This window comes from Culex pipiens, chromosome 3 (assembly GCF_016801865.2).
Source record: "Culex pipiens pallens isolate TS chromosome 3, TS_CPP_V2, whole genome shotgun sequence".
Taxonomy (NCBI): Eukaryota; Metazoa; Arthropoda; class Insecta; order Diptera; family Culicidae; genus Culex; species Culex pipiens.
Genome location: NC_068939.1, coordinates 116889546 through 116901804, shown reverse-complemented (window position 1 = coordinate 116901804; position 12259 = coordinate 116889546). Strand labels below are relative to the sequence as shown.

Sequence of the window (12259 nt, the reverse complement as noted above, 5' to 3'; positions counted from 1 at the left end):
GTCAACTTTGGCTGTGTGGTTCATTAACATGTCCTATATTTTATGTGAAAATGCCAATAACCTATCGATAACAAACATAAAATAAATAAGATAACTGCAATTAAAAATACTACAAATCTTAAAAGGAACAAATAAAACCAGAGAAGTACAGTTTTTTGTAGAACAAAAGTTGCCCACGAGAAAAATTTAAATTTTCGGAAAGAAATGGGCAGAATTTTAAACGATCCCTAACATGCTAAATTTGATTGTTGAAATTTTTTAAGTTTTTTTAAATATTTTTTTTTGCCCCCTGATTTTTTTCGGACCAATTTTGAAGAGAAGGTGACATAAACTTAAAAAAATATTTGCAATGGCCTAAATTTTAGTCAATTTTTATGGAAAATTTTGAAGGCGAGGGAGGGGGGAGGGCTAACATTAATTGTTAAAACTGAAAAGAGACTTGAAAAACTTCATTTTTTTTGTTTCTTTCCTTTTTTATTCGCTGAATTTCGGCAACCAGAGGGTCAAACCTTAAATGTCTCTTAGGCAATTTAATTGGAATTTTCTGAACTTTTCAGAAAAAAATATTTTCAGGAATCAACTATTTTTTGAAAATCGAAAAACGGGAATTATTCAGTTTAAATTTAACTTTTAGTCTTGAAAACGGAGCACATAATCAAAAAATCTGTAAAGTACTTTTCGATTGCTAATATGTTTTTACATTAAAAACTTAAGTCAAAAAATGTCTAAGTATTTTTTTCAAACACAATTTTTCAAAAATCATAACTCGGCAGCAAATTTTTGTCCATACGTCTCTGTGGCTTAAAAGGTGCGGTTTTTTGTTCGCTAAAACATATCAACAAATTTCAAAAACAGAAAATAAGGAGTTTGGGAAATAGATTTTTTTGTAAATAAAATTTAAAAAAAAATCGGCAAAACATATTTTTACCTATTTTTTCTTTGCCGAAGACACCAAATCGAACACAAAATTCATTCAAAAGTTACAGATTTTCAAATATTTACGTACCATTCTTGTATGAACAGCTGCCATAATCGTATGAAGCCTTGTATGGGTGAACCAATAACACAAAATGGCTTCTTTGGGCACAGGGAAGGACCCCACAAAGTTTGATCCAAATCAAACAATATAATATCAATTTTCGGTTTTGGTGGAGAATTGCTCATCAACTTTTCGAGGTATTTACATTTTTTTAAGTACCGTAATCTGGGGTGAATCGGGACTACAGTCTGAATAGGGACAGCAGTTTTTAGAGCACTTAAAGCTTTTTAATTTGGAAATGGATGTACACATTTTGTTGGCCTGAGTCTGTTCTAACCGAAACCAACCAGAAAAATCAAAATATTATGCTCCAACATGGTTAAAACTGCTGTCCCAATTCGCCCCATGTGTCCCGATTGACCCCAGTTTACGGTATGTTTCTTTTATATTATATTTGACGCCCTACTTGATGGCGTCCTCAAAATTCCGAAAAAAATGTATTTTCATCGTGAAAATGCAAAAAATAATTTAAAACCTCTTATCTGCCATTTTTCGGTACCGCCTCTCCGTCTTCGGATATCGAAAAATGGGCCTCGGATTTTTAACCAGGGACCGAAATTACTTCTTAGGACAAATTTTCACGCAAATCGAAGGGGGGATGGGTCTCCTAAATTTTTAAAAATATTATGAAAATTTATTGCATTTTCGTTAAATTTATTGACTGATCAATACAAATTTTCTTATAACTTAAGATCACTGATTCCAAAGTCCAAAAACCGCACAGTTCCGCAAGGAAAACCGGGTTCGGGTTTCCGTTTTTCACACCGCGTGCAGCCAGCTTTTCGTGGCGGGTTTGGAGAGTGGGAAATTTCACCACTACTGCTGCTGCTACTGCAAACGGTGACGGTACTTCACATAATTTAATGTTACGCCAGCCACGGTCTAGTTCTTTGCCGACGTGGTTCCGACCACGTGGCTAGCCAAGTGAGATGACAGGGTGGTGGAGAAAGCGGTTCTCGTAATCGAGTTTTAAGCTCCCGCAGCTGCTGCAACCACTACTACTGGTACAGTGAACTAGTTCTGGTTGGAGGTTTTAAAGGGGGTATCGGAATGGAAATTTGGTTCTGTGAATGTTTTAAAGAATCTTTCGACTAATTTCGATTTCTGAAAAAATAAACTAATAAATTTAGTAGCTAACAAATTTTGCAATATGTTCTTAAATTATTCTCCTCTCTCCTCCCTTAAATTTACCAGCTATTGCTCTATTTGTACCAGTTGCACTAAAGTCGTCCTTCCGCAAAACCCCAGGAATCTCCCTGTTGCGAATGTCCCCTGCAGGACCGAGGATCAACAGAACGCACTCTCTGGACTCTCCGTGGTGGGAACGCAGCACGAGATGCCCTAATGAGTGGTTCTGGTCGTGGCTGGTGGAAGGTGGCTTTTCAATTCATTTGCCACTAGTGCTGTTGCTGCTGCAGCTTGTTCAACGAAATTGCTCTCTCCTGTCGTTATTTTTTACACCGCCGCAGGGAGGGAATGTTAATAACGGTTAAGTAATAATTAGAAACCGCCGCGGAAACTGCTTAATTTCGAAACGATGCAAGTGGTTTTGCGGAAGTATTTTGCTAATGTAAAGTAGACACTTGGAATGATATGAAAGGCAAAGGTCCAAACATTGCATAGGTCAGTCTTTTGGAATATTTTCTTTGCAAGAAAACAAAATTTTGATTAAAACTTTTCCCAAATAATTGTTTTAAAGAACCCCATCTAAGTTACATTTCAGTATGTCGCCCGTTATATTACCAAATCGACGTCGTCGTGCTATCTTGTCGCACCCGCCATTTCGACGTTCCGAGAAAAACGCGTTTTAATGTTTGACCTTGAATAAACGAAAACTAGAGCACACAATGTAAACAATAACAAACACGTTTTGTTTGGCTGACCATTCTGTGCATTGTCCCAAAGTTTGGTTGTATTTGGTTGCTGGAGTCCCAAGTTATAATAACAAATGTTTACGGTAATCTATCTTGTACGTGCGTCAAACGCGTTCTGACCTGAAATCCCTTTGGCCAGTTGTCGCACTTACATCAATTTTCAGGGAATGTCAAGGTAGCACGACAAGATTGAAACTTCTTTCATATGAAAAGTGACAAAAATGCACGGAGTATTTTCGGTTTTTGGTGAATATCTCAGGATTGAAATCGAATTTTGGGGATCTGTGAAGGTCAAAAGGTGAGGCATTGTGAGCTGCACAAAATGGCGTTCTTAACTCAATTTGGCCCAAAATGCACGTACGACAAGTTAGCACGATGGCGACGAAATGTGGGCCAAACTTTCAATATAACGCCCATTTGAACTGTTAGTCTTGATTCAAAAATTTGGATGATACTTAAAAAACTTCAATTTCTCCAAATTCAGCAACCTGGCTTCAATGTCTCTTAGGGTATTTTAACCAAAAGTGGACACAATAATAGAACAAACGTGCATTTTTCACAAGTTATCACTATTTTAAGCACTATTTCATAACTCATTGTACAGAATCATGAAATCTGAAGACTTTTGAACAATTCTTACTATTTTTTACATCAATTAATTCCTTTTACGCAGATAACAAGTTTTTTTTGCCTGTTATGGACCCCCTTTCCTAAAGCGGGCATAGGTCCATAATCCGATTGTGGACCCGAGTCCACTATAGGAAAACTTTAGTTTTTATATTAAATATTTGATGTGTTTATGCATGGTTTGGGTCTAATGATAGATACAATTAATAAAAGAGGGCTTTTGCTCACTTTTTGTTGTAAACATATATGATTTTGTAACCAATATGGCTTAAAACGACATAAAAACCTAACAGCCTTTAAACTCATTTTTTCCAAAAATTTTCAAAGAAAACGTGTGAAAATCACTGTAAACATATAAATTAATAAATGCATTTTTTTAAATCAATTACTTCAATAGTTTATCAAAACAAAACAATAGATGTGTTCAAACTTGCTGATAAAAACATGTATTTTTAATTTCCAGTAAATGTTTTGTATGTATAATGAGAAAATATCATCAATACATCAATTATGATGTGTGAATTAAGTATAATAAACAATAGTTTTGTTTTAGTTTATATTCTTAGGATTTCAAAAACTTCGATACTTTTTATATAAAACAATCATATTTATATTTATTAATGAACAAACATGCATTTAATTTGATTACAACAAACTTTTACGGTATGTTTCAGAAAAGATATTGCTCAAATACACAGTTTTCTCCAGTTTTGTTAGTTAAATTAACAGAGGTCCACTTTTGGAAAAGATAGTTTTTTCGTTGTCCTATATTGGAACCCCTTAATTTTGCTCGAAATTGAGAAGTTCCTGGTTATACTTATGTAAAGTTCTTCAAATCAACATTATTTCGCATGGGGTCTTTTTAAGGGGGGTAGTATTTTTTGAGAAATAGCAAGAAAACTATCATTTACATATGAAAGTGTGGAACATCTCCGTTCTTTTGCGGAGTGAACGAAAATCTTTGGTCGGGAAGAATTAAAGTTATCCTCATTTGAAGTTTTTAAACTTTTTTCCTATGGGACGAAATTTCGCCTATTTCAATTTAGTATTGTTATAAGTCCACATGGACATGATTTATGGTTCAGATCATATCATTTCTTATGGGAAATGATGCAGGGAACATTTTTCCTGAAGCACGCAAAGTGATTGAAAATAAGGGAAAAAAGTTATAAATGTTTTATTGGAAATTTGGGAGATTTTCTGAGTAAATTACACACCCTCTTCCCCAACAACCGCAAATCTTTACGATATTCAGATCATTATTTTGATAAATTCTTTTTTGAGAAATGTTTCTGGGCCCATCGAGTATACAAATCACTACAGAAAAGTGAAATTGGTTGGGTTTAGCCAATTTTATTAATTTTGGATTTTGACCGAATCTACATATTTTTGTGTGTTTTGGTTAAAACTGTAACGTTTTCATTATATAGGTATAGGCGTTTGTCCACGATCCATACACAAAATATTTCTTTTGTATGGAAAGTGTCCACGATGGTTGGGGGGTTGAGATTTCCAAAAAAGTGTCCACGTGGTTTATGAATGGTCCCTTAAATAATAGATTTTTAATCAATACCCTCTTAAACTGTAATTTTATAGCACTTTTCATCAAAAGAAAAGGGGTTCACTAATGGATAATAAACCCTAGGCAATTTTATTGGAATTTGTTGAACTTTTGGAAAAAAAATATTTTCCGGAATGGACAATCATGGACACTATTTGAAGTGCCTCTATCTTGAAAATCTCGCAAAAAAAAGTTTCGTCAACACTTAGATATTTTGGAAGTTTATAATTGCAAAACAATTGGACAGGTGTATAATGCATTTTAAAAACCCTTTTTCATTCAAATGTTAAAAACGTGGCGTGTAACTTCATTTTTTTTATTTTTTTGCCCCTCTTAAACTTCAAAAAATATTTGCAACGGCCTTAGTTTAAAAATCGGCAAAAAATCCACGTACCTAATTCAGACAAAGGCAAATAATTATACCCGTATTGTTTTGTTTGACGATTAGGGTGCTCCTATCCGAAATAGGATGGTCCAAAAAATGGCATTTTTAGTCGATTTTCGCAAAAAAGCACAAATCATATCTCCGGAACGGCTGTACCAATTTTAGAGCGCCACGTTTCAAAAGAAAGGTTGTTAATTGGGTTGTTAAAGAAAAATATGTGGAGGTTCGAAAAACCTAGCTTAATATTTGAAAAGGTCCAATGAAAATTTCATTTGCTAATTTGAAGGTCTCGGGACCAAAGAGCTCATATCTGAAAATATTTTTCCCTGATTCCTCGTAATACTTTACATAACATATCCAAAAATTGCGAATATCCATTAACACGATTCGAAGTTATGATTTTTTGAGCATAAAAACTAACATTTCAAAAAGGCCAAACATTCAATATTACGCCCTTTTAAAATGTTAGTCTTAATTTGAAAAATTTGAAAATATTGTTTTCGAAAAGATCGGAAAATTTCACAAATGTTCCATATATTTACATTGAAAATCGGACCATTAGTTGCTGAGATATCGACATTGAAAAATGGTGGGTTTTTTGGGTGAGACTTAGAAAACATCAATTTTCCTGTTTTTAAACCTTTGCATTGCAATATCTCAGCAACTAAAGGTCGTATCAACAAAGTCCGAAGAACCAAAATATAGAGAATTTTCTCAGCTTTTCAAAAATATTTTTTTCAAAAGTGTGCAAACATGTGCACTAATTTTTAAAAATGAAAAACTGCGACTATTTTCAAAAAAGTTACATAAAAATGGCTATAACTTGAAAACGGTGCACTTTATCAAAATTTCACTAAAGTACTTTTTGATTGCAAATTCAATTTTACATCAAAAAATGAAGTTGAAAAATTTTTTCGACCAAAATTTCGATTTTTTGAAAAAATCAGTATTGATTAAAAAATTCATAACTCGGTCAATGATTTTTTGCACAACCTGGAAATTTCTGAAAAGTTGGCATTTTATGTCCTCTAAAACATATCAAAAAATAAAAAAAATAAAAATAGTGTTTTTTTGCAAATCAAGTTTTAGTGATAAAAAGTTAAATAAAAAAATCACCAATTTTTTTTACCGTGTATCATTTTTTTCCAGTGTAGTCCGTATCCATACCTACAACTTTGCCGAAGACACCAAATCGATCAAAAAATTCCTTCAAAAGATACAGAATTTTGAATTTTCATACATCAATTTTGTATGGACAGCTGCCAAATTTGTATGGAAAATTATATGGACAAACTAATGATGCAAAATGGCTTTTTTGGGCATACCGAAGGCACCAAAAAAGTTTCAGTCGGATTAAAAAATACAAAATTAAAATTGAAGAAAAAAGACCGATTTCGTAGAGAATTGCTCTAAAGTATCAGATTTTCGAATATTTGCGTACCACTTTTGAGTGAACAGCTGCCAAAATTGTAACTATTATCGGTGAACCAATGACTTAAAATCGTCGCCGTCGTGCTAACTTGTCGTACGTGCATTTTGGGCCAAATTGAGTTAAGAACGCCATTTTGTGCAGCTCACAATGCCTCATCATTTGACTCTAACAGATCCTCAAAATTTAATTTCAATCATGAGATATTCGATAAAAACCGAAAAAACCCCGTGCATTTTTGTCACTTTTTATATGAAAGAAGTTTCAATCTCGTCGTGCTATCTTGTCACTCCCTGAAAATTGATGTAAGTGCGACAACTGGCCAAAGGGATTTCAGGTCAGAACGCGTTTGACGCACGTACAAGTTAGATTACCGTAAACATTTGTAATTATAACTCGGGACTCCGGCAACCAACTTCAACCAAACTTTGGGACAATGCACAGAATGGTCAGCCAAACAAAACGTGTTTGTTATTGTTTACATTGCGTGCTCTAGTTTTTGTTTATTCAAGGTCAAACATTAAAACGCGTTTTTCTCGGAACGTTGAAATGGCGTTGAAATGGTACCATTGGTCATAGGGAATTAGGGCTGCCTTGGGTCATATTTGAGCTAACCCACTCTGAACAAGATAACGAAAACACTTTTTCTTCAAAATTTGACTATCTAAAGATCCGACGGACGGATAATCGAGTTTGGACTGTAATTTGCGAATTGAAACTAATTTTTCCGAAGATCAAATGACTCGGACTGCAGGGTTTGGAAATTCCATCGGTCTATCTCACTTGCTCTAGTGACAGTTTACGTTAAGTAAGAGTGGGATAGGCTGCTTGTTTACATCCAACATTTCGCCCTTTTGAAATTTCAACGGAATATTCTAACACAGACTGTGGGTCACTTAAAAGAAATGACACCACAGTTTGTGCACAACTATCTTTTTTTAATTTTTTTTGTCAAATAGGCACATTTGCAATCCAAATTGTCCGTTAAAAATACCAAAGTGCCCCAATGTTTGATTTCTAATTGGTGATAATTTCCAATTTAGCAAACGAGCAATCCCAAAATTATGTCAACATCCCAAAAGAAATTCGATATGATCGCCGTTCACTGTTTCGTCAAATGTCCAACGCCCATCTCCATCCCATGAGATGACACATAGTGTGTCCTCCATTCGGATCAAACCGGTCGTCTTCTTGGAAACCATGGTCACCACGGTACCAGCATCCTTCCATCAAATGACCGGCGATTGATTTAATCAAATACGACACATGTGCACTCATTTGCGCTCACTCTCTCTTCAAAGTACACCCCCTCCAATCACTAATTCACCATAAACAACTCATCAAATAAATCTGCGCCTCCTCACCGGCGTCGTAGTGATGGTCAACGCGGCGCACTCCCCGGTCAGGACGCAACCAAGTGGAGAGCATCTTCTGACGATGAGTTGCATGCAATCCAGCGGATCGTTCTACGGTTGGTGTGTGAAACGGAATGTGGGGTTGAGGGGCCGGCAGTTGGTCAGTGGACCAGGGAGCATCAACATCAACTTAATCAGGCACGCTCCGATGGTCAAACTGACGGACGGACCCCCGGCCGGACAGGTGAGCACGGTGGGTTGTAAAAATGAAAATTTGTTTTATTTTTTTTCCAAAAAATTGATTATTTAACACTGGACTTCAAGTTTAACCATCATGATAGTTGCACATGTCCACCTAATTTATTAAATTCAAGATTTCCACAACGTCGGCCCTACCGTGTCCAAACTACTCCAGATGCAGCTTCTTCTGGCATCTCCAAACGGTTTCATCCCGTGACCTCCGTCCCTTACAAATGCAACACATGCAGCTGCATCACGGTCCTGGATACCTCTCAAGTACCGAAAATCTATGGCCATCAACCGAACGACACATCTCCAAGCTCCGGCTCGATGGACACACAATAGTTCTTCCCCACTCCCCCGCGGTATTCCTGGAACTAGCACCACCATTAGTAGCGCAGCGCAGTCCAACAGCAATAAAATCTCCAGGAATGTCGGACCGTTAATCACCGGGCCATGACCATGTCCGTCCGGACTGTATTTCGAGATATGTGGAGTGGCCTCTTCATCGAGGACGACGACGTCGACTGCCGGTTCAATTGAGCGTGTGTTGCGCTGGACGCGGACCGGTGAGTTTCGCGCGGAGTTTCCTAATGCTCGTCAGATTAGCGAGAAATCTCGACGACTAGCGGCGATAAGTGCTTCCCGTGGAAATTGCTGGATTTGGGGGGAATGTTTGGCGAGATTGATTGGAGTGGATGCGAAGCTGCGCTTCTGTTTCTGGGAGATTTCTTGGTACGTTCGTATTTGGCTGATTGAATAAAGAGCTGTGTTCATGGCTTACAAATGCTTTGAAACTGCTGGTCCTATTCAGATAAGTGACTTCTCAAACTATTCATATTTTAATCAAGTAGGCATCCGCAAAATTATGACAAGGCATTTGTTTCAAAATTCCTCTCACGCAAGACGACAAAATCTTTGTCAAATCATGAATCCCGATTTCGTCGAAATTGTCCCTCCCCGTCAGCTACGCCGTAGCCCGGAACGTGGTCAACCTAGTGGACTGCGACCACCCAGCAGAATCGCCGCTCCCCAAAGCCGTCTGCGCCCACCCAGCAACGCCGCTCCCGCTCCACCGGCCACCGGAATCCGTCCACCATCGGCGAGCGGACTGCGACCTCCCGGAGGACTCCGCCCTCCTGCGACGATAGGGGAAATTGTGCCACCCAAGAAGGTCATTCCACTGCCGGGACCTTCGGGAGTGCAGAAGCTGGCAGCCATTCCGAAGCCCGTACGGCCGCCAGGTGGCATTCCGAAGCCAGGTCATGCCCGAATTGTGCTACCGGTTGCACGAGCGGCGTCAACTTCCTCGCTACTTCCGAAACCTTCGTTTCTGCAAGCTCCAAAAATTAATCTGGCTCCGGTCACGCCGAAACGCCCACGAGGTCATCCAGTACCTCAGGTCCCTCGGACGCCAAAAGCAGTGCCACGACATGCCCCTAAGACTCCGGTGATGCTGCCACGAACGGCGGTCAAACAGCGGATCGTCTCCGAAGATCCATCGGCCGAGACGTACAACATCGCCGGTCGTGAGGTAGAGTTCGTAGACTATGAGGAATCCCCACAAAAGGTGGTTCGAAGAGGCGTGGTACCGCGGCCACTGCCCATGGACAGTCCCGAAAGCCCGGACAGTCTGTGGAGCTCGTACGTTCCCTGGAAGCCGTCCCAGGTTTTGTTGGACATGGTCCAGAATGTCCCGGATAGTCCTCCCAAGCAGCGGTACGTCTCCGAAGAGAATCCCACGGCGGAGGAAATTCGGCTGTTCCACGAGAAAATCCGAGCTGACCTGGAGCGTTCCCGGAAGCTGGTCGCGGACATGCAGGAATTTTACGACCGGAAATCCGCCGATCTGCAAAGGATCAAGGCAATGGTCGAGGAAGAAGACCGTCTGTCTCCGGAACAGAAACAACTGGACCTGGAAGCGTTCCGGGAGCGGTACGGCGTCACGCAGAGTCCCAAGATGCGGCAGCTGCTGGAGGTCACCGGCGAGTGGAACCAGGACATCCTGGAGAGGCGTGAGTTTGAGGAAAGAGTGGCCAAAGCGGGAACGTTTGTGCGGAAGGAGCGAATCCGACGTGTCCCGACGTTGGAATCCGTCCGCGAATCGGGCGAAGGCTCCCCGATGTCGGACGTTCGTCGGCTGCAGATCGAGCAAGCCCGCCAGGAGAAGATCGACGAACACAAGCAGCGCATCCAGGTGCAGCAGGAATACCAACGATTGATGGAAGACCGCAAGCGGAACATTGCCAGCCGTAGGCCGTACTCCAAGCAAGAACGCGAGGAGATCCGGAAGCGCTACCAGGAAGCTCAAGAGTGGACGTACACAGCTCTCACCGAAGAGGAACTGGACGCCGCCCTCAAGCGAGCAGAAATGCTCGAACTCGAAGAAGAGGGCGTCTCAATGCAGGACTCTCCGAAGAAGATCGTCGAAGCACTGTTCCCCGATGCGGCTCCCTCTGCAGAAATCTCCGGCATCGCTTGCGACGTCCTCATCCCGTCGGAAATCCCCGTCGACAAGATGAACACGATGAACAGCTTGGATCACAGCACCGCGGAAATCGCCCTAAAAGCCAGCTCGATTCCCGCCCCTGCGGAGGACGCCGCCAAAAAGATCCTATCGGACAGGTAACCTAACCCCATTCCCTCATCCAAACAACCTAACAATCTTCCACCCAACTCAGCCTCCAGCAGATGGCCACCACGGTGATCGAAGCGCGGCCGGCGCCACCCCCGCTGGATCCGCTGTACGAAATCGACCTCAAGCTGGACCGGCCCAAGCGCCAGAACTACATCCAGCTGCAGGGATCGGCCCCGCCCGCCTGGTTCCCGGGCTTTTACGCCGTCTTTCCGGGGGCGCCCGGACTGGTGCAGGCCACCAAGTCGCCCAGCTCGACGCTGCTGACGGCGTGGCGCAAGATGCAGCCGTCGATTGCGGCGGCGATTTAGGGGGGTTTCATGAAACTTTTTCGAAAGAAATAAATAAATTTTGATCAAATTTTGAAAACACTCGAGTGATAAATGATAATTTGTCCGTACATTCCCTATCAAACCTAATTTAATCAAATACAAGCGCAGCGAGACAGAATAAAGCATCCTGGAGAACTTGTGATCAAATCAAGTCCCAAGTTAAGTTATTGGACCTACTTCGACGCACTAACCACATGAGACAGATTCCGTGAACGGACCCACATTCCACAGGCCCAACAGGGAGGAAGGATGTGTGGACATACCGTCGCAACAAATTCTAAGTGTTAATATAGGTATTCGATGTCCTCTCCCCGTGCCATACCTTCACACTTAGGAGACCCGGGAGGCGGAGTCTTGTCGCTAAAAGAACGATACACGCCTGTGGATCCGTTGACGAAACAGCAAGGTTTAAGAAACCAAAATTACCCCTTTCTACAAAGTCTCACGCAAATCGAAGAGGGGCGAGACATATTTTTACGATTTCGTGTGAGGTGGTAGAGAATGTCATCTCAAAAACGTACTATTAGATTGGTCTTATATTACAACATTGTCTAGTGTATTTTCCATCTGATTGGAAAAAAGTTTGATATATGGATATAGATTAGGGTGACAAGATAAATTGGAAATTTTTGAATATTCTCAGAGATACCCCCTTGTTCGACCCTGAATGTAAAAATAAGACACTTTTCCAATTTTGAGCCAAATTGGATAAGATTTAAGGCTCTGGAAAGCATCATTCCAGATCGGCCATTTGACGGCCATGTTTGTTTTCGAAAAACATT

The 12259-nt window shown here is 40.5% G+C and overlaps 2 protein-coding genes across 9 annotated transcripts in view; both read left to right on the top strand.

The window, feature by feature from the left end:
• The window catches only part of LOC120425707 (ras-specific guanine nucleotide-releasing factor 2-like), a 420283-nt gene that overhangs the window by 215212 nt on the left and 192812 nt on the right, over nt 1-12259 (top strand). The gene's annotated exons all lie outside the window — the stretch shown is intronic.
• On the top strand, nt 9378-11482 carry LOC120425710 (translation initiation factor IF-2-like). Its single transcript, XM_039590306.2, has 2 exons — nt 9378-11135; nt 11192-11482. The coding sequence occupies exons 1-2, from the start codon at nt 9379-9381 to the stop codon at nt 11454-11456; spliced, it is 2022 nt and encodes a 673-aa protein (XP_039446240.1). The 5' UTR covers nt 9378; the 3' UTR covers nt 11457-11482.

Bases quoted from the DNA above. Each gene is read 5' to 3' on its own strand.
- LOC120425710 (XM_039590306.2), top strand. From the start codon at position 9,379: ATGACAAGGCATTTGTTTCAAAATTCCTCTCACGCAAGACGACAAAAT. The intron at 11,136-11,191 runs GTAACCTAACCC...CACCCAACTCAG, and splicing joins AAAAAGATCCTATCGGACAG to CCTCCAGCAGATGGCCACCA.